At 42.4% G+C, this 22,255-nt stretch overlaps 1 protein-coding gene across 2 annotated transcripts in view; it reads right to left on the minus strand.

The window, feature by feature from the left end:
* CLINT1 (clathrin interactor 1) overlaps positions 1-22,255 on the minus strand; it is a 96,584-nt gene that overhangs the window by 24,243 nt on the left and 50,086 nt on the right. For both annotated transcript variants that reach the window (XM_029583903.1, XM_029583904.1), the window contains 6 exons: positions 20,435-20,539; positions 16,979-17,075; positions 7,849-7,957; positions 6,697-6,861; positions 3,439-3,616; positions 2,300-2,546 (listed from right to left, as the gene is read on the minus strand). In XM_029583903.1, coding sequence (XP_029439763.1) covers positions 2,300-2,546; positions 3,439-3,616; positions 6,697-6,861; positions 7,849-7,957; positions 16,979-17,075; positions 20,435-20,526 — 888 coding nt within the window. In that variant the 5' untranslated portion in view covers positions 20,527-20,539. Of the gene's footprint in view, positions 1-2,299; positions 2,547-3,438; positions 3,617-6,696; positions 6,862-7,848; positions 7,958-16,978; positions 17,076-20,434; positions 20,540-22,255 lie in introns of those variants that run through there.

Below are 22,255 nucleotides of genomic sequence, written 5' to 3' on the forward strand. Positions count from 1 at the left end.
AGGAGATCCAGAAGAACCTGGTGGATAGGGATGGAGGTTATTTCCTTTGGAGCATCCAGGAATTGAAGCAACTCCATCATCTGATATCTATCATCCTGTTCAGTCTGTAATTGGAAGGGAACCAATTCAGCCATTTCCTTCACAAAATTTATAAAGGAAAGGTCCTCTGGAGGAGAATGCTTTCTACTTTCAGTGGGTGAAGGTGGTGAAAGCAAATCATCGGTATCTGGGGAGGAATCATCAGTCCAGGAATCATAGGGATCAGCACGTGTCCCTCTAGGAGGTAGAGGGGGACGGGGTGGTGGGATACCTGAGGGTCCTGGTCTAGGCTCCGAAGGAATCAAAGGAATAATTGGAGGCACCGATTAAGGCATCGAGGGCATCGATGGATGGCTTGGTGGTGCCGACGGGCATATCGGCATCGATGGCGGAGGCAGAACTCCCGATGGAGGGATGCGGAACGGTGTTTCTCCTCCCGATGACAAAGTAAGTGGGGAGGGCACCGGAGCCATCAGTGAAAAAGCGGCAATGAGCGCTTCCATCCTGGAGAGCAGCGATGCCAACACTGCTGGAATCGGGTCTGTGGTCTGTTCCACAATCGGTACCGGTGTCGGTGCTGGAGGAACCTGGAGTTGTTGCATCGCCCTGTCGATTGCCTCCTGAACCATCTGGTCCAGTTCTTCTCGGAGACCTGGAGCAAGCAGCCCTGGCTCCGGAACAGAAGGAGGCAGAGGCATAGCCGGAGGGACCACCGTTAAAGGCGGAGTCGCGGCTCCCGATACCCTTTCGGGTGAGGGTTGCCTCGGTGACCCAGTCACCAAAAAGGTCGGTGCCTTTTCTGGACGGGGTTTCTTCGACAGCAGCTCGGATGATCCGAGACTTTTGATGTCGATGTTTGTCTCTACGAGCCCCTCGGTCCTGAGGGGGAGTAGAGGGTGTCGAAGGCCGAGATGTCGTCGACGCCGGCCGGTCACCGGCCGGTGGTCGATGCTGGCGTGAAGTTGACTGAGCCGGTTCTGACAGTGTCGATGCAATGGACGGAGTCGGGGTTTGAGCACGGAAGAGAAGTTCCAGCTTCTCCATTCTGGCCTTGCGACCTTTTGGTGTCATTAGGGCACATTTGGTGCAGGTCAAGACATCATGCTCTCATCCAAGACACATTACACAGACTTTACGGGGGTCTGTGATGGACATGGTGCGATTACAGTCTGGGCACCAATGGAACCCCGACGCCATGGAAAAAATTTAGCTGCGGTACGGTCAACGGCCAGTAGGCTGCGAGGGCCAAACTCGACGGTAATAGACGGAAAAATGGGTAAAAACTTACCGGAGTACCGCGGCTTGGAAAAGTTAAAGGAGGGACCCCTGTGGGGCAAATTAACTTTTAGTAATTCCGTGAGGAAAATTCCTGTCAGGAACCTCTGCAGAGCTCCTTAACTGCGAGGCTACTGCTGCGCAGAATAAAGAAGACTGATTGAGCTCCATCCTTTGATGTCACCCATATGTGAGGACTACCATCCTGCTTGTCCTGTGAGAATATAATATATTCTGTATACTAAAAATATATTCTATCAGCAGTTTTTGACAGTTTCTTAATTTTAATATATTAATGGAAATGTGAAAGTATATTGGCTATGTGCTGACAGAAACAAAAATAAATCTTAAGTGGATACTGCGGAAGCAGCATTCACAGCCCCTGGCAGGAAGGGAGTCATGGTCATTGCTTAAGGCTGGATTCAGGGCTCATGATTACAAGGTTCTGAAGGAAGCCCTGATCCACGGTCCCCAGTCCAGAACCATCACTGCCTAAAGTGAACAGCATCTCATACTTACTTACATCATGCTTGGCTGAGCAAACTGCTAACTCTTAAACGGAGTGTCCTTGGAAAACTGAAACCTCACCAGGGGTATATCCACCTGCAAACCCATTCATCTACTGATTTTTAATTTCCCCAAGGAAACTCCTTAGGTTTGCAGCCTGAATGCCCAATCCTTTCTGATCTAAGCATGAAGTAAACGAGAGAAATGCTCTCTCTTTTAGATCATTTTTAAATACAATTTAACTATGAATGTATATGAAAGATGTGCGAATGAACAGCAGACGGGGTTGATGCCTTGAGGAATGGCGCTACTGCAACCTCTTGTTGTAAGTATATTATTTAAAAAAAAAAAGGTTTTGCTTTCCCATCTTTAGAGGCTGGCTTCACTCTGCCTTTGTTTCCATTCGGATTACCCTGACATTTATCTGATGGGTAAATTCCCAGTCGGTGCTATAGCAAACATATCACGGTATTCCCACCTTGGCTGTAGCGTGCTGTGTGTGAGCTGTGGCGTTCAGCTGGGGACTGCCATTGTCCCCGGTGTAATGTGCTGCTGCTCCCAAATCGATGGTTTTTGACGGGTTTCCTGTGCGTTTCATTCTCGTCGTGGTGGTCTCTGTAGCTTGTGTGATGTGGATGTGTTTTGTCGTCACGGTTTCCTCCTCATCCTTAAATTCATCTTTGGGGGATTTACCTCGTCGAGCTCTCTTCTCCTCATCACTGTCACTGTGGTAGAAGAAAAGGAAGATGCAAATCAAGGAAAGTTTGCTATCTCCCTCCTTCCCCCACCTGTGGAGCGGCAGTACTAAACAAGATTTCTTTAAACAGCAGAAAAATCTCATTATAATCATGCTTTCTTTCTAAGACCTATTTCTTCTAGAAGGGATGTCTGAAGGATGTAAACCTCCTGCAGTCTGCCAAGGTTTAGAATTACAGGCACACTTGATCTAGGTATCAGAGTTGCCTGGGGGGGGGTGTAAGAAGGGAAGAGATGATATTAGGCATTACTGAGAGTCATTTGGACAATAACTTTCAGAACTTTAGGCTAGCCACTTAAGTTCATGCATTACTGTGGTTTGGAAGCCAAGAAAGAAATCAGCTAACAGGGCTATCGTGGTTCAAATGGCTTTTGTGGGTCTCAAAGGGCCAGTTGATGTCTACTCAGCACTCTGGTTGCCTGTTTCAGATAGGCATTATTGTAGACTAAGAGAATTCTGAAGTTTTTAAAGTTGAATCATTTGCAGGACACCGCAAACATAATAAATACTGTTCTGTTCTTTGAGTGGAATTTACTTAATGCTGACTAGGTTTAAAAATCAAAATTTGGAGAAATCCTGGGCTCTTAATAGTCCCAGGACCTCAATGCTGTGCTTGGAGAGTAGGCCAGAGGGCAGAGAATGCTCCCGAACAGATAATACAGGGAGGGCTGGGGGGTAGGGAATTAATTATGCATGATGATAGACCTGAGAGTAAGTCAGGGAAACCCACGCAAAATATTTACTGAACGAACCATACAATTATATTAGAGAGGAGATCAAAATTAGGACCTCACCCGGTGATGGTACCAGTGTTAGAGAAGAGGCAGTTATGGTGAGGTCTAAGCTCTTATAAATGTTACCTGCATCGCTCTGGAGACTCTTCCCGGTCTTTCCTGCGGAACTTATTGATGGTGTCGTCGATTGTGCTCCCAATTTTATCACTCAGCTCGCCTAGTTTGTCGCTGAATGGAAAGCTGGTCTTGCTTTTGTCCCACTCTTCATCCCATTTGGATTTGGGCTCCGGATCGTACCTTTCGTCTACGTCGTGAATTAAAAGCAAAGTGAAACTGAAGGCGCTGCATTTGAACAAAAAAAAAGGCTGGGGGGCCAGGGGAGAGGAGAAGGGGGATCCGGGTTTCAAAACAAAGCCCTCTCCCTGTCACCAGGAACCCCTTCTTCCCAGTAAATGACAAGTTCTTGGGGTCCTGGCGAATGCCAGCCCAGCGCACCATGCAAGTTTCTAAATGCTGGCCATGCGAATATGCAGGGTTTCTGCGTGCCGTACGGGCAGCACAAGGGAAGCACAACCAGTAACTGGTTTGTGCCAGCAAAACCGGAAATCAGTTTTCCGATGGAGTAAATCAGTCAAAGGGGAACTATCTAAAGCCTGGCTGCAGAATTCTTCCCAAAATCTGGCTGCCTGAAGCACGCCTTTCCTTGACCGAGGCCCGGGTCTGTGCACAGCCCACATGGACTTGGCAGAAAAAAAAGAGACCAAGTTCTGGCCACACAGTACTCCATTGAGATCTAACAGCAAAGAACATATGAAAGGACATTTGTTTTTCTATCGGCACACTACATTTCAAATATAAAACCCAATGATTTTCTAGATACAAGAAAATTAAAGCCTCCAAGCCAGAGAGCAAAACTGAAATGAAAAGAAGTAATTAAGAAAATTTAACAAGAGATTTCAAACCCAAAATTGAATATACCACCAAACAATTCAACATTATTTTACTAAAACAGTAGTACTGGCTTTACATATTCTGCATAACATTCTGTACATGTATTACTGAACAGAGATCAGTCCCCCCTTGCCTCCTCATATCAGGGTCCAGAGATTTGACACTTAAGGTGGCAGAGATGGTGGATTTCTAAGCGTTCTCCATAGTACAGTATGTAGGTTTATATGTACTGAATGCATATAATAGTTTTTTTTTTTCTTTTTTTGTGGTGTCAATTGGTCATGTTGGGGGAAAAATGCAAGAAAATGTTCATTCTATTTGGAGCGGAGCTTATTTGAAAGATCAAACTGAAGTGGAATAAGTGCCAGTGCTCCTACTGCAAGGAAACCAGTATGAGGAGGTAGGACTCTGATCACTGATAAAACCTTGGACTCAGTAGTTCGTGAACAGAGCGACGGCAGAATATGAAGAGCCAGCCCTGGAGAGGAAGGAAGCAGACGACTGCTGAAAAGGTGCAGATGCAGCGACCCGTGTGTGTGTTTCGCAAGCAGAGGGGGAAGAGAGGAGAGAACCAGGAGCGGTGCAGCCTGAGCCCCATGGGGAGTATAACTGCAAGGAGACACTTCCCTGAGCTCTGTGACTGTATCTGCCTGCCAAGAACATTTACATGATCAACGGTGAGAACCCACAGAGCAAAGGGATGTGCAAGACACAATTAGCACAAATGATTCAATCATTAGAGAGAATGCACAACAAATAACTGGCTGGAAGTTAAATGAAGGCAGGAGTTTACAATTACCTCAGAGATGCTACTGCAACCAGAGCAATCAACACAACAGTTTAAAGTAAATTGGGTACTTTTAAAATATTTTTGGTATTTTATTTAGCAAATCTTAATCGCACGCGGCTTAACTACAAAGTGTGGTACAACAAACCCGCCCTCAAACTTACCCACAAGACCCATAAAATAGAATCCATGTCATACAATCCCTTCTCTCAAGCCTGTCTTGTTTCACACAATTGCTGCCACAGAAAAAAAATTTACCATTTTTACTTCCCGTGACATTACTGTTATGATTGATGCTTTACGTTTCTTGATTTTGTTTGATGTTTCATGAGGAACGGTGATGATTCTGTTTTTCCACTGCGTACAGTCTGGCTTCTTGCAGTTTCCAATTCGGTTTTTATCTGAATGTTTGTATTTCTACTTTATGGTCTCTTTATTCTATATGTAATGAGGGTCTGAACCTGTTCTGCACATTAGCCTGTAGTTTCTGTATAGAGATCTGTAGCAGCCCGACTAATTTTCCTGGTAGGAAGCTAACTGATGTTTTAGGGCCTGGTGTAATATTTGCTGTGTTGCCTTTTCATAGGTAGGGTGCTTACTGTGATTCTAGTAGTTAGGGAGTTATGGTATGGCTATAGATTCAGAGTACATTTTTGTAGGATTTTGTACTACACAATGTTCCTGGTAGTGGATGAAGTTTGTGTTGCTGTTACTGAGGTGATACCAGAAACTGAACATTTTTCTATAATGAGTGATAAGGGGAAGTGTCCTTGTTCTGCTCTGCACCCTTTGTTGGGGGGAGTTTCGGTGAATGCAGGGTATTGTAGAACCTGAGGTGCAAGCTTTATACTGGGATTCTGTCCTATCCTGATTGAAGTTTGGGGCCTCTCTCATATAAAGTATTTATTGACCAATGCTCTCAAATAATCTTAGTGATATTTAAACTAGATTTTGAAACTAGCCAGAGGTTTCTTTGTTATTTAGAAAGGGTGGTGGATGAGTGGAACAGCCTTCCCAGTGGAAGTGGTGGAGACAAAAAACCATATCTGAATTCAAGAAAGCATGGGATAAATACAGGGGATCTCTAAGGAAGTGATGAGAATTATAATGTTCAATTAATTGGACGGATGAGCAGATTGGATGGGCCATACGGTCTTTTCCTGCTGTCATGTTTCTATGCTTGGGAATACAACAGAGATCATTTGTACGATGTCCAATTTTTATAGGATTGCTCAAGGGGAAGAGGAAGCAGCTGATCGTGATTGAGTTAGTTACTGAAATCTCAGAGGGGGGGGGGAAGGGAGGGAAGGATAAAGAAGGCTTATAAGCCTGTACCCTGCGTCTTTTAGGTTCCTAGCAACACCTCTAATGAGACGTAGCATATACTCAACTATAAATAAATAAATAAAATTAATGGGATAACTTCCGTACATACTAGAGCTGTCTCCTAGTTTTGTCATGGCACACAGTTTGGCTGGTCATATTTATAGTGGCTTTGAAAGAACATGCTCAAGGACTTCTGTAAACTCTACCAAGCATTGGTGCCATGGTGTCTATTTTCTCCTTGCAGTACATCCATGTAAAGTCCAATCTGTGAGTGCAAACTGCTCTCCCCATCGTCTCGCCTAACACAGCACAGTACTCACTGTATCGGAACCCTCCAACACTGTCTGACGACACTCCAACATATTTGTCTTTGTTCTTCTTTGCTTTCTTCCTCTCTTCCCGAAGGCGGTCATCATCCTGGGCAAACTCCACCATTTCTTTCACCTTCTGCCGTATGTTTACCCCTTGGTCTTTGCCATTCTCATCTATATGGGAAGGAGGGGGGGAAGCAGAAAGAATGAATTGGTCAGAATAAATCAGCATAAAATTGAGAGAGAGAGAGAAAAAAAAACCCCAAAACTCGTAAATTTTACATTTCCACGCCTACAAGACAAAAAATGCAGCTCTATTTTACAAAAGGTAATTTTCCTCTGCGATAATTCCAGCAATTTCCTAGTAAAGGGTACATTTTTATTACAAAAGATTGTCAAACGTTCTGTTGAAAGGACTGGTACGATTAGCAAAACAAAATAAAGGAAAAAATGTGACTGCCTCTGATTATTCTTTACTTGTTTTCCTCTTGTTAAAATGACTAGCTTTTTTCCCACTTCAAAAATATTTTAACCAAATTAACACATTTTAAAAACTACTCTTCCCGTTCCTTGGTTTTACGGGTGCTGTTTTTGGAAACACTAATTAGCAGGACTGTTTCGCTGCAATACTAGGCACCCCCCCTCCCCATTTTTTTTATTTTTTTATTAAAGTGCTTTCAGGCAAGATCAGGCAGCTATAAACTCAAATGTGCTTCTCTCCTCTCGCTCCTGCCTCTTTGACATTCAGCACACATACTGGCCCCTGCTCCCTTTTCATTGTAAATATTATTTGGTGGAGAGGAGAAAAAAAAGCAGCTTCAAACAGATGTGTGTGTTTTGGAACTCTAACCTTTTCTTCCCGTATAATTAAAGCTATTCCTTTATGGACACCACAGGGGACCAGTCTCTGGTGCATATTTTAATATAAACCCGAACACTCATGTTGTGTTGGTTCTGTTGTTATTAGCCAGTCCTCTCTGCAAGTTCTTGTCTTCACTAATTAATACTCTAGGGTCCCACATCTTGGATTCTGCCCTCTATACACAACCGGCAACAGTCACATTCTAATTAGAGCAACGCAGAAGCTTCTGAAGCCTGTTCAGGTGACTGACAACTTCGACGAATGGTTTGATTTGCTTATACAATTTTTCTAATGCTCACCTACAAAGTGGTAATTTTCCAGGGATCGCAAATCATAAATGTGTTCTCTGGCACTCGTAACAACACGCTCTGATCCGTTCCTTATGAGGTAAGCTAAGAGCAGCAAAGACTAAAATATTAAAAAAAAAAAACATATTTACAAGCTAGTAATGTACACAAGTCATCTAATAATTACATGAGCAAAAGGTCCCTCAGCATCTTTTTTTTTTTTCCTTACTTTAAGTGTTCCACAAAAAACTAAAAATTCACCAAATTAGCTAATGAAGGTTTATCTGTGACTCGTTTAGAGAAACAGAAGTGTTAAAATTACAAGACAGTGAGAGCCAGAGGTCAATTTATTTGAGGGGTTTTTTTTTTTTGGACATTCTCTCTGTTCAGCTCCTTAATATCTTTTAAACTACATGTCAATTAACAAAAATAAAAACTGAACATAATTAAACCGATCAGAACAATTATTTCTATTTTTAAAGACCCTCAATATCCATAATTCTGTTGACAGGGAAGCAAAGGTTCAAATTCCATCTAGCAGAGCCCATATGAGGTATCTGGCTTAGATAGGATTTGGGGTAATTTATTATGAACCCTAATAACTATAGCACCAAAATGCTTAATTCTGCCTTCCGCATGAGAACTGCCTTTGACTAGCAATCATCCATGCAGGCAAACACACGCACACCTAGTTTCTGTAGATAAAATAGCCACTGCTGTTCTACATTTTGTGAAAACCCAAGGAGCTGTTACTAAGCCAAACAGTAGGACACCATACTGTAGATGGAGCTCCCCTACTTGAAATCTGAAATACTTGCAATTTGGATGTGGGTGTATGCTTCTTTCAAATTCAAAGAACACAGCCAGTCTCCTTTGTTTAATATGGGCAGTGAGGTACCCAGGGAATGCATGTCTCTCTCTTTCATGAGAAACTTCTTCAAGGCCTTTAGATCTAGGACAGGACAGTATACCCTCATTTTTTGGGTACCAGAAGAACACAAGAATAAAATCCACATCCTGTTTCCTGAGATGCTACAGTGTGATCAATCTGATCTCCAAAACAGAATTCTAACCTCAGCAGGTCCCAGAGTTTGTCAGAAGGTAAAGCCTCTCTCTAGTGGACAATCTGGTGGCAGAGCCAATAGATAATCTCACGGGGCTACAAATTATCTGAAGCATGCAACCATCAAGAGGTTATGATGGGCCAATGGTGTGCACAGAACTTTATATAGTTTCCCTCGCACATGCTGCAACTCCAGAACACAGACCGAGGTACTGGCGATACTCTGAGGGAGACATTCAAAAGCCATTTGGAAGGATAAAGATCCGTTTCAATTACAAATTTTGGTACATTTAGCCTCATCTGGCTAAAATCTAGCTGGATTAAAAAAAAAAAAAAAAAAGGCATTCTGGGGATGTAACAGAGGAGTTAGCCAGATAAGTAGCAATATTCAAACTTTATTGGGCTAACTGTAAACTTATCCATGGATATTAGTGGCACAGCTGCACCACTGAATATCCTGGCTAACTTACTTAGCTGGCTATGTCTGATTATTGACCTCCTTGTGTTCAGTCAAAAGCCCATTCCAGATTTTGGCTGGGTAGTATGAGGCTTAAAACATATATCCTCATGCTGGCAAAGAATGAAGCCCTGCTGGTGATGGGGGAATGATTTCTTCTGATAGAAATACTTCCTGAGTTCAAGACTGGTATCTCAGAGAATGCTAGCTAGGAAGCTGTGGTAGAGGAGAGGACCTGGTGGACTTTCAGATCCATGGCCTCTTCGACCTTATCTCCAAAAAGAGATTGTATATTGCATGCCAGCAAGTCTTTCTTGCATGTCCTTACATAGGTCTGATGCATGCAACCATGAGAGCCTGTGCTCAACCACCACTATGCCATTTCAAAAGTGTTATATGCTAAGCTGATAAGATGCTTTTTGCACTCCTCATGCCAATAGCAAGCTAAACGTGCCCCTCTTGAGAGAAGCATTCAGTGAAGCTATGTGCTTTCTCAAAAATGGTGTGTAATAGTAGACCATGTAGGTCTGATAAGATGCTATGCAGAACTGAAGAACATAATTCTGATAATGCCTTCTTCCAAAATGATTTAGAGCAGGTATGGCCAACTTCAGCCCTTGAGGGCCACAAATCAGTCATGTTTTCAGAATATTCTTATTGAATATGCATAAGAAAGGTTTGCATGACACTGCTTCAGTCGTAGGGAAACCTATTTCATGGATTATTCATTAGGCATACCCTGAACACATGATCAGTTTGTGGCCCACCCCTATTAATTTTGCATTCATGACTCAGAGGGCACTGTACTAAAGGCAAAAGACTGACGTTTTAGGGTGGATTCAACAGTTGACTAGTGAGACATTTGGAAGTATAGATTATGGAATTTCCTACATCCTCTTATGTATATCCTGGTAGAGAGAACGAACAAGCTCATTTTGGGACATCCATGGACTTGAGGTAACCAAAAAGAGACAGCCTGGGCTCTCTCAATCTGCAACTTGATGGGAAGCAACTTGATGGGAATGGTCTTAACCATTACCTGGACAAAATCAGAAAACAAGAAATCCCCAGGTAGGGGAACTGCAGAGAAGGAGATGGGTCAGCAGGGAAATCAGTAGAGCACTCTTCTTCAGAGCCACCCTCTACTAATTTGTAAAAGGATACCCAAGAATCTTCACAGTCACTCTCAAAAAAACTGGAGAGGACTGTTGACGCCACAGTGAATTCAGAGTGAAATGCCTTTCAGCGCTAAAGGGAGACACTTGGGATAGAGTCTTCCAGACCCCAAAATAGCAGAAACTGATTCAGTGCACCCTATACAGACATTGAAGTTCACTTTCTGAGCAAGAACACGCGATGAATGAGGTAGTTAAGCATGACACGCAGTATCGAGCTGGATGATGCAGACAACTCGGTGCTCTTTATGTGCTGAGCAACTGCCTCTACAATGTGCTTCCCGTGTTCCTTCTCAAAGACAGATGAAACAAAATGTCAATGGGAACCAGGAGTTGGACCAATCTATCTTGGAGCGCTCCAAGGGAAGTTGGCAGCCTGAAGCTGGCCCTGAATAGCCCGAGGCAACAGATGCTAGTGATGGGAGGTAGAACTATCCTCCAAGCACAGTTGCTTTGGGGGTTGAATGATGCATTCCAGGATTCCCTTGCTCTCAGAGAAGTGTCAACAGTCCTTGCCTTTGATGGCCCCTTTACGCTGGAAATTCTCAGCAGTGTGTTCAAACACTCAAAAGCACTCTGGTTAGCACAAGCTGGGAGAGCAAGCGTGGACTCGCTCTTTAGGCCTAGCAGCAGGATTTGATGCCAAAGGAGTCAAGACATCCTTAAGCATTTCTTGCTTCCAGTAGTTTACACTGCTCTATTGTTCTCCTTTGACAACCAGTGAACTGGGCTTCTCGAGTAAAAGATGGGTCTGAAGCATCTCCCTGTCAGACATGATGACTCTCAGCAACTTCCTTGCACAAATCTGGTGGTCCTCACCTAGACACGAATAGCATATTGCAAGGAAATCTGAGGGACATCTTCTGACTGCAGTCCTAGTACTCCTTGAAACAGTTTATTTTTTCAGCAACTGCAATAAAGATCATCAGTGTGAAATAAAGATAGAGAATGACTGCACTGAACTAAATCTACCCGGGAGACAAAAAAAAAAAAAATAAAGGGATGTCAATGCAGGGTCTGTGGGAGGCACAAGAGACAGGCTTGATGCAGAGATGACAAAATAAAATACAAGAGAGAAAAATTAGCTGAAAACTAGAGGGGGAAGTAAAAAAAAAAAACGCTAAAGCATATGAAAAGAAAAAAAAAAATCACTGACTGAGTAGGCTGCTCTGTAAGAAAAAACATGACAGAAACCGCAGAAAAACAAAACTGAGGTATGCTGTGGGAGGAAACTGCTGCACATGCCCAGTGGAATTGAAGAATCTCCTAGAAAGCTCTAGAAGATAATGCCTGGCTCGATGCCGTCAAGATGACATCACACAGTTTTGTGATGAGTGAACTGCTTGCCCTCCAAGAAAAATATTCAATTTCTGAAAACCCTAAGTTTTCAAGAGGAAATTAGAAACCAATGTGCTTTCCACCTTTTTTCTGTTATTGCTCCAACCTGCTTGTCCCCCTTTTCCCAGCAGTACCTTCTATCGCTTTCCAAGCTGCTGGGATGCTCAATTATTTTGAGCACTGTTACTGCTGGAGTTATTTTTGCTTTAATGGAGCACACTCAGCCAAGCTACAAAGGAAAACTCCTGATGTTGCAGAGGTTTTCAACCATGTTTTTGAGAGTACAACCTAGCCACTCGACTTTTCAGGATACCCGCAATGAATATGCACAAGATGCATTTGCATATAACGAAGCCAGTGCATGCAACTCTCTCTAATGCATACTCACTGTGGATAACCTGAAAAATAGACAGGTCAGGGGGTACGCGTGGACTGGGTTGAAAAGTCTTGATGTAGAATATTCCCAGGAAGATGAAGAGGTAGGAGAGGGGTGGGTCAGGGCAAAACAGGGGCAACACACAATTGGTTTTACGGCAAAAGTCAAAGCTAAAGCATATAACAAAAAAAAATAAATCTGGATGCCCTTGAAAGGTCAAAGACAAGCTGACACAAAGTAAAAATATTTTTCCCTGTTTCCTTCAAAGATGCAGCGATTCAACTATAATTTTGTTTTTAAAAGTTTGCTTACGGCATATGTGATTCTGAAATAATTTATTCTGGCTATTGCAAAAAACAACAACATTTTCCATCAGAAGCTGAAGAGTTCATGAAAGTATACATCTTATTTTTCCAGATCTAGCAAAGAATAAATATATACAAAATATACATACAAAGGGCAATTTCAATTTGCTCTAGATAAGAAACTGCATTGTGCCCGGGTACATTTCAAAGCAACCAGAAAGCAAAGTTTGCAGTATTCTGAATAATAAACTTCTTCCAGTTAGTCTAATTCCAAATTGGCAGATGTAGGATCTGATTTTTTGCCTATTACCAAAAGAGAAGACAGCCTCAGAATGGGGGGGGGGGGGGGGGGGGACTGAAAGAAAAGAAACCCTTTTTGAAGTCTGGCTGCTAGTTCGAGAAAAGCTTTAGAACTATATGTACCATGTAAGATAGCATTAAATATTAATTTATATTATACTCCAGGGAAAACAATTATGGTGCTCACAAGTACCTTGAGAACATGTGCACCTTGCCTTAGAATTAATGCTACCTTTGCTGCCATCCCCCCATGCAAACGTGCACAAAATATTAACTGTCTCAGCTCAACACTTTTTCAACAAATACAAAATGAAGCAGACTCTTAAATAACAGCTGCAGAAAAAGTGTAGGGAGCTCGAGTTGAGTTGGTTTATATTTTAACTCAAAATGAACCAATGAATGGAAGTATAGTAATATACAAAATTTAACAAATCCACCATTTATCAAACATGAGGTGAAGAGATTACATTTTGATATCGGGAGTGCCTGCAGAATATTAAAAGCGTGCCTTTCACAGGCCAACAGGGCCCATGGTTTCCTTACATGACATGAGGATGCTGTTAACTCCATTATGGATTTTCTGGAGGGTTTGGGGTTGGGCGTAGCTCCAATGGTTTTCCTGCTGTATGGTCACTGTGAAGTTACCCAAGGAATATATTTTATATTTAAAAAAAAATAAAAAATCCCCACACAAATCCTGCTGCATTATAATTAACGTAGAAAGGCATAGTTGGCTGAAAACATTTTCAATTGAATAGCCAGTTAGTTTTCCCGAACTCAAATGGAAAATTTGCTTACCTGATAATTTTGTTTTCCTTAATGTAGAGAGATGGACACAGGACCAGTGGGTTTATGCTCCCCTGCCAGGTCAGGGAGGAGAAGGAAACACTCTCTCTTAGATGAGCCTTCTGCAACCACCACTGGAGGCGAGAGCAGACTTCCATTGGCAAGTGGTGCCAAACTGAATAGTCCCAAGTCTGTGGGTTCCAATGAGACAGTAGCGAGTGCTGAAAAGGACGCATGTGTGTCCTCGCCCATAGCACCACTTCCAGGGTTGCTGCCATCAAGCTGCAGATAGGACCACACCATGAGGCTTATAGTGTTCACCAACTGACGCACCAGACACATGAATTTCTGAATTTGAACTTCCGGCAGGAAAACTCTGTCCCGTCTCGTGTCGAACTGAACACCCAGGTACTCTGATGACTGGGACGGCTGAAGACTGCTCTTGGCCATGTCCACTACCCAACTGAGCTCCTGCAACAAGGAGACAACCGTGTGCATCACCAGGCGGCTTTCTTCCTGAGACATGGCACGAATCAGCCAGTCATCCAAGTATCCAGGATGACTTCGCTTCTCAAGGCCACCACTACTACCACCATAACCTTGGAAAACGTCCTGGGGACAGTGGCTCAGACATGGCATCCATACCAGGAATACCCAGTCTGGGAAATCAGGGCTGGCAATTCATCTCTATGAAAGAACTGCAACATGGTGAGATATGGTTCCAGACCTGGAGGGATTTCCCAATCTTCCAAGGAATCAGGATCTGCCTCATCATCAGTGCCATCTGGGTTCCTGTCGAGAATACCTGCAGGGAGCAGAGGTGAGCCCCGGCGCTTCCGTATAGGACTGGAAGAGGGAGGAGACACTGGCTGAAGGTCAGACCTCAAGATTGGGTGAAGCGGAGGGCTGCACCTGAAGAAAAGCTTGTAAGACTTGAAAATAAAATTCACCCAAGAAAAAGCAGCTGGGTCCAAACCAACCCCAGAAGGAACTGGAGCAGGGCCCACAGAATTGACCTCTCCTGCAAGGAGCCAGTCAAGGGAGAACCAAGGTCTGGCATCCCTCCAGCCAAAGCTGTAACCAACCCATCAACAGAATGGGAAGAGCCAGGCTTAGCAAAATCTGAGGAAGACAACTTTCCCTGAGTACCCGAACAGCACCGACAAGTTAGAAGACAGGTCAGGCTGAGAAGCCCTAATATGACAGGCAACACAAAGAGAAATATACTTAGGCTTCTTGTTTACCGGCGCCATCATGGCAATAAACATGTCTCTAAATGGCTTGCGCTCAAAAATGTATGCACACAAAAATTAAGCACCGGAGAAGCAAGCACTGCAAGGCACACACACACAACTTGTACGCCAAGCTAAAGCATTTGAAACAGTTCAAAATTTGTGAACGCAAAAGGCACACCCAAAACTAAGCGCACAATACGTGTGCAAAACTGATGCACTGCGCGCACAGACAGCCTATAGAGGGCAGCAAAGCATGCACAGGAGCGCGCAAAAACGATGCTGTGGCCTACCACGTGGCATGCAAGCAAAAAGCCTAACTGCGGGGCCTAGCCCACTGGGGCTGTTCAACGCGCCAGGTTGCCCAGTTCCCCAATCCCAATGGAAGTGGAAACGAATGTCGGGATGGCACGCCAAACATGGAGACCGGAGGAATTCCTAAAACCCCTCTAATTGTTTTTGTCTCCGAAGGTAATTTTTTTTTTTCACCCTTACCCAAGCTCAGTGCTTACCGGCTGAGTACAGAGAAGGTCTCCGGCTGCGGAGGGAGAGGGCATCTGCTGTCACCGCCACGCTCGGCCTCCTGCACCCGCTGCTTTTCAGCTGAACGAGCAGCTAAGTCCACGCTAGGAAACCCAGCTAACGGACCAAGACACACCTCTGAGGGACCACAGAAATCTCCTCAGGAATTCTCAACTGGGGAATGGATCTTTTGGTATCAGTGCAGGACAGCAGGGCTCTTTTCCAGAATTCAAATTTCTCCTTCCAAAAATAAATAAATAAATAAATAAATACACAAAAAAAACCCTTAAGCAATCCCCATAGGGAGATGCACGTTCACCATCTGCTGGAGACGGAGAATACTGCAGGCTGGGGTCACTAAAGGAGTATATATACTGTGATGTCAGCTTCCTTTGCTCCATCTGCTGGCAGGGGAGCATAACCCACTGGTCCAGAGTCCATTTGTCTACACGCTAGGAAAACAGAAAATGTGAGAAGATGCACTTTTTGAAGCAAATGAACCATTTACATGGCAAAAATGTTAGAAACAAGTGATTCAGAAGTAAAAAAAAAAAAAAAAATACACATTGAATGTGAGAACTAAATTGTAAACAGGTTCAAAACTCCACTTCCAAGTATGTTGTTGGAGAAACACCAAGTCTTCAAAACTGTGTATGAATTCCCTGCACATCTTAAAATACATTTTGTTTTATTTTTACATAACAACATTACTTTGGCTGGGACTAACGGTCTGCACTTTTTTTTTTTTTTTTGGTAAGGACAGACTTTGGATGCTAGTCCCCCGTCCCCCCCTTCTGGGCATGATTTACATACCACTAAAAAGAAAAACATTTATCCTTAAGCATCGTTACACTCACAAACCAGCTTGCAAAACGACATATTAGAAAAGGGGAATGGGGGATGAGAAGGTGGGTTAAAAAAAATAAGTGAAAGTTTGTCTCAGAAAACGTTACTGGAACTCCCAAGTCACACATTCAATTGTAAAATCACAGAGCAACGAGATGAGCAGTCACTGCTTCAGGATACGTAGCCTACACTGCTCCAGATATAAGAACATCGCCTCAAATTCCTCGTGTGCTGCTTCCCATGTCAATAATCCCTGCTACAAGAACCATCTGCCAAAAAGGAACACAGTTCAGATGGTCCCTAAGGTGTTGGTATAACCACCTAAACACAGTTTCTCTCCCCACCCCCCTCCCTATCTGACCACTAGCGAGGTCACTTCTAGTTGTAGCCAAGTTCCTGCTACGGTATCTGACTGTACAATTCAGAAGGCATAAGACAGGCAGGTAACAGAATTCCCTCCCCACCCCACGGATTTCTGAAATGCTCGTTACAGTTCTCAATTGCAACCCACAAGTTTAAAACAAAACATCTGGTAAGACCCTAACAGATGCTTAAAGCGGGCATTGCTGCAGCACGCTACCTAAACAAGTCACGTTCCACCACTGGTGCATCTTGCTACGAAGGTGATAAAATATTTGGCACCTAGAAAACCAGGGCTTTTTTTTTTTGTAAAATACAGAAAATATTATGTGGTGCTACAGGTCAAAAGGCCAGAAGGGGTCAATTCCTTTACCACGCGCACCTTATAAACTCTCCTCCAGTTCTTTTTATTATCCTTCAGCATTCGACTCCATAGCATATTCATCAGTTCTGGAAACTGCTCGTACATAAACGTAGCCCTGAAAAAAAAAAAAGAACAAAAAACAGGAGATATATAATATCCTCTGATGGGCAGGCTGCCTAGCTGAGCTCAGGCACTAGATGGCAGACTTGGTTTTAATTACAATAATCCAACATCTTGTAGCAAAACCTCACAAATCCCCCCCTTAGCAAAGTGAGGACATTTCAATGCACAAATGAAAGTATTCTATAAACCTGAACTCACAGAGATTTCTTTCTGAATAGTTTAATTTTATATCTGTGCTGTGGCTCATTTCTCCGAAGGGACTGCCCAGTTTCTACCTTATAGAGACTGCAATAAGTCCTTATGATTTGAAACTTGTGATGGTAACTTAAGGGGGGGGGGGGGGGAAGGGACATGAGGAGACAGACCTTCTACCAACTCAGCAAGAGGAGTTGCTCCTTTAGGTGAGAATCCTTAGAAGGCAGAAGATTCAAAGAGGTAGCAAAAGGAAGGGGTGTCATCCATCTTAGAACATGTCAGAATAACTATATAAATTTAGTTTAGATGAAAAGACTTAAAGCTGCATAGGTCTGAACAGGCCGATCATGTACGGAAGGGGTTTTGAGAGGGTTTTTATGGCTGCTGCTACTTCCAGCCAGGGAGGTCAGGATTTGAAACTTGCAACCTTTTGATTCCAAACCAAAGATGCCACCTGTGAATGAAAAGGAACAGCTCCCGGTAGCTCAGATCCCAGTCTACTTCAGTCTGTTGCTCATTTCCCTCACCCCGACACACCCTTCTGCTCAAGAGGCATAAAGGTTCTCCCCTCTGTACACGTGTCCCACACTAACCAAGGACTGGAAGGATCCACCCAGCTGCCATGTGATAGTCCCATGCTTCTCCCCACCATAGTTGTGTCTTCAGTTCTGATAATAATCACCAACCAGAAAACTTGTCATTTAAACCAAAACACTAGCAACCACAGCAAGCAGCTACCAATAAAACGTTTAGAACTTCAACTTTTTACAATGACAGTTATACATTTTTCTGTTCTAGGCACAGAACTCATAAAAAGACAAATTATTTCTCAATTCTTAGTAGCAAGTAGCTTATTTAAAACAAAATCGAAGAAAATTCTTTCACTCAGTGCACAGTTAAGCTCGGGAATTCATTGTCAGAGGATGAGGTTACAGCAGTTAGTGTAACTGGGTTTAAAAAAAGGTGTGGATAAGCTCCTAGAGGAAAAATCCATAAACTGCTAACACGGTAATTAGCAGTAGTAGATTGTGATTTATCTAATGTTTGGGCACCTGCGATTTGGATTGGCCACTATTGGAAACAGGATACTGGGTTGATGGACCCTTGGTCTGACCCAGTATGGCATGTTCTTATGTTCTTTTTAAAAAGGACAAACAAAAAATGCATTGTAGTACATGTACTTTGGGACCACAAGATCCGTTCTTCAGATGTAATTTCTCGAGATTTTTAGCTTTTTTATTTTATAGCAAACACTATAAAAAACTTATACCTCAGTTTCTGGAAGACATCATAAAATATACCCGATAACTCTGCATTTAACACCACCAAATTGATCTAGACTGTTTTTTATGCTCTTTGATTAAAAAAAAAAATTCAAATCAAAAGAACCTTGATACAAGAAAAGCACTGCAAGTTATACACATCAATTTATTTATATATTTTTATTTATATTCCACTTTTTCAAGTACTTCTAAAAGAAAAATGTAAAAATAAAACAGATCACATATAATTAAATATTAGTAGGATGTGCATTGGACAGCCATTTGTTTCATTAGTTTCTTATTACGCATGCACCTTGCAGATGTATAGTAGATGCATAGAAACTTATGCGCGTATTAGAAGTTTCTGTGGGTGTACTATACATCTGTAAGGTACGCGCGTACTGGGAAACGAATGCCCGTCAAATGCACATCCCTATTCATTAGCCCACAATAGGGGGGGGGGGGAGAACTAAAAAAAAAAAAAAAAAAATTAACAGCAAGAAATGTCAAGAATCACTCTGATAAGCTCAAACAGCATTATAAAATAGATAGATATATCCCTATTTTGAAAAGCCACTCAGCTGAATTAGATTCCAAAAAACATTTATTCCCTTGCAGTTTTATCAGACACTTGCATGGAAACCTCATTAAAAAATAAAGAAATAAAGAAAAATAAAAAAAAAAGCTCCAAGCTTTGTACTTCTTGATGTTTCTAACCTGGCATCTCTAGTGACGAATAAGATGATGATTGATACTGCGGATCTGTGCAGCCATTTTTACCCAAACAGGCTCTGCTATGCTTTGCAATCAGGCAAACAATTTCTTGTGGATGGATTCCATAAAAGCTTCAGAAGTGGAGAATGGGTAAGGAATTATCACATTACCCAAGCATGACTGGTTAAAATAAGTCTCAGACAGAGCCAAGCTGCCCCAGGCCATTTGGAGTTATAAAGGTGAATGCCCTGGCATTTTTCATGACTCAGGGCTGATGCAATAAAATGTTTTGGTTTTTTTTTTTTTACTCACATATGAGCTAAATTTTAGCACATATTTTCTTTATTCACGAGCTGAAAAATGAGCCAACTCCCAATGCAGTAAGCTAATGTTATGCAAATAGCATTTTTTTTTTTAATTCTGATGTAACTAAAAAAATATGCCTAGCATGCATAAAACATGATTAGTGCACATGAAACTGAAAAATGCACTAGGCAGGCATAAAATTAAAAAAGGGCTTCTTTGGGACTGGCATTTACTAGTTTGTCACCAGTGTGCACCTATTATCTAAGCTTTTTAGGGAATGCACTTTTTCCCTACGTACATCTATCTATGATTAAGTAAGCTCTTTGGGGCTGAGACCTATAGGAGCACTATTGTCAACATCATGCAGGGTTTGCTATATGTACAACTGTATCACTGTTGCCTCATGCTTCTCTGGTTTGCTGTAAAAAAAGTCTGCCATCCTCCTGTCGTGCTGCTATTGGCCAGTAAATCCACAGAAGCACTAAGTGCTATCTGTGCTATTATAAGTGCTTCCCCAAAGAGTTTACATAACAAAAGACAACTACCTATACAGCAATTCTGCATCTCTGATTTGGGGATTCTGGGGCAGAGAGTCTCTGGTTTGGAGGTCCTTAATCAAGTACCTTTAAAGTTTGGAAATTTAACTCCTATGTCAGAAATGGAATAAAGTTCACTCACAAAAGACATTTGGGGTTAAAATAATCATGGATATGTAGCACTGAGAGAAAGAGGGCCTCTGTAAACATCACCCTTTCTCTATTACTATTTTTATTAAACCAGGAAGTGCCAACCAGATAAGGAAGGACTGTTGCATTTCTGGGCAAAAACTGTGGTCTATCCATACATTGCTGCACCGTGTCAAACCATCACTTACTTGGCAATTTCTCCCATGAGCTGCCCTGAAGGTCCCCATGGATCATCATTCGTTGCTTCTCGAACTTTAGACTCAATCTCCGAGTAATTCATCACCACATTGGTGCTGCAAGGAGGAAGAAAAACCCACAAGATTAGCCTCAAAACTGAAAAGCTCACAAAAACTTGACGACACAACTGGACACCTCGATGAGACACCTGGAAAGGATGAGGGGGAAAAAAAACAACAAAACACACCAGACTACATCTTTAGTGCACCAGCTACCCCTCAGGACTTAATATGATGCATTTAAGTTATCTTTAAGAAGGTTTTACTATTCCATTAGCTGCCAGAATACAGATGAGAGACAAGGGAATACATTAAAACTGGCATCATGCCAGTAAAAATGGCTTTTGGTCAAATTAAAGGTGAAACTGCATGGCGAGAGCCTATTAAAAAACTAACTAGCCTCTGACTGGATTGGATCTGCTTGCAAGCTTGCACACTATCCATTTACCCAAACTTCGAAAGATATTAGCAGATAGGCAACTATTTTCCCCTGCAAATAGGAATATCAAACCCTCCAAGGATTTCAAAAGCTCTGCAGTACTTTCATAAGGGTTTAAAAAAAAAAATAGAATCCCAGTCCTCTGAATGGTAGTGTCCAGCAGGACAGTCTACCTACCTGCTCAAAGACCTGCAAAACAAACTCAGTTCAGAAGTTCCAGTAATCCAGTTTAAATTTAGTTCTTACATGTCATAAGGCTGTATTAAAGCTGATGCACGATCAGTTTTAACAGTCTGATGGGAATTACAAAAACACACATACAACAGGAGAATATACACACAAGCAGAAAAAAAATGTGCCCTCCTCTTTGAAATAAACGTCAGAAATGGACTCTTGTTTCTTGATTGTATCCAAGGTACTCTACAAAGAACTCAAACATATAGGATTCTCATACAATGGCTTGCTAGTTCATCTCTGTGTGGAGCTGTATTATATTACACAATGACATCAGCCAAATTAAAATTCAAGGCTCTCGAAATGAAAGAAGCATCCAAAAAAAAAAACAAAACCCAAAACCCCCAAAAACACACACACTCCTGGAAGTTTTAATCAATTTAAACGGACTCACAAATTGTTCCCTCCTCATATTATACTTGCCCTCAGTTTCAAGCTAAAAAGAAAAACCCCAAACATGTACAAATGATCGGGGGTGAGAAAAACCAGCACCTGGGGCCGAGAGAAGCTGCTGAGGACAGTCCATTGCGTCCAGTATCCTGCCTCACAGAAGAGGGAACAAGAGACAGTGGGACAGAAAGAAAAGCAGAGGAGGAGGATAGAAGATGGAGAATTAAGGGAGCAAAATAAGTACCAAAAAAAAAAAAAGGTTTAATTACAGGGGGGGACGGGAAGAGTCTTCCCTTAGCTTTTGCCCTCTATGTTTGTCTTAGACTGCAAGCTCTACACAGTAGGGACTGATTGTGTGTTTTGTAGAGCACTGCGAATGTCAAATAGCACTACAGAAGTCATAAGTAGTACTAGCTCCTCATAGTGTTGGCTGGTACTCAAGATTTCTAAATATTTTCCCACCCTCTTCCATATTATATAAACCTAGCTGTCCAAGAGCATCCTTTACAAAAAGGTAATGTGGGGATCCTCTAAACAGAACACACACACACAAAAACCTGGAAATAAGATGTATATACAGAGATGGATGTGCATATTATCCATGCTATCTAGATATTCTGCAGGGACATCTATTTGTTCTGGTGTATCTCTATGAGCTTGATACAGCCCATGAGAATAAGCAGCAATCATTAATGCCTCTCCAGATAAAA

This window comes from Rhinatrema bivittatum, chromosome 18 (genome assembly GCF_901001135.1).
Source record: "Rhinatrema bivittatum chromosome 18, aRhiBiv1.1, whole genome shotgun sequence".
Lineage (NCBI taxonomy): Eukaryota > Metazoa > Chordata > Amphibia > Gymnophiona > Rhinatrematidae > Rhinatrema > Rhinatrema bivittatum.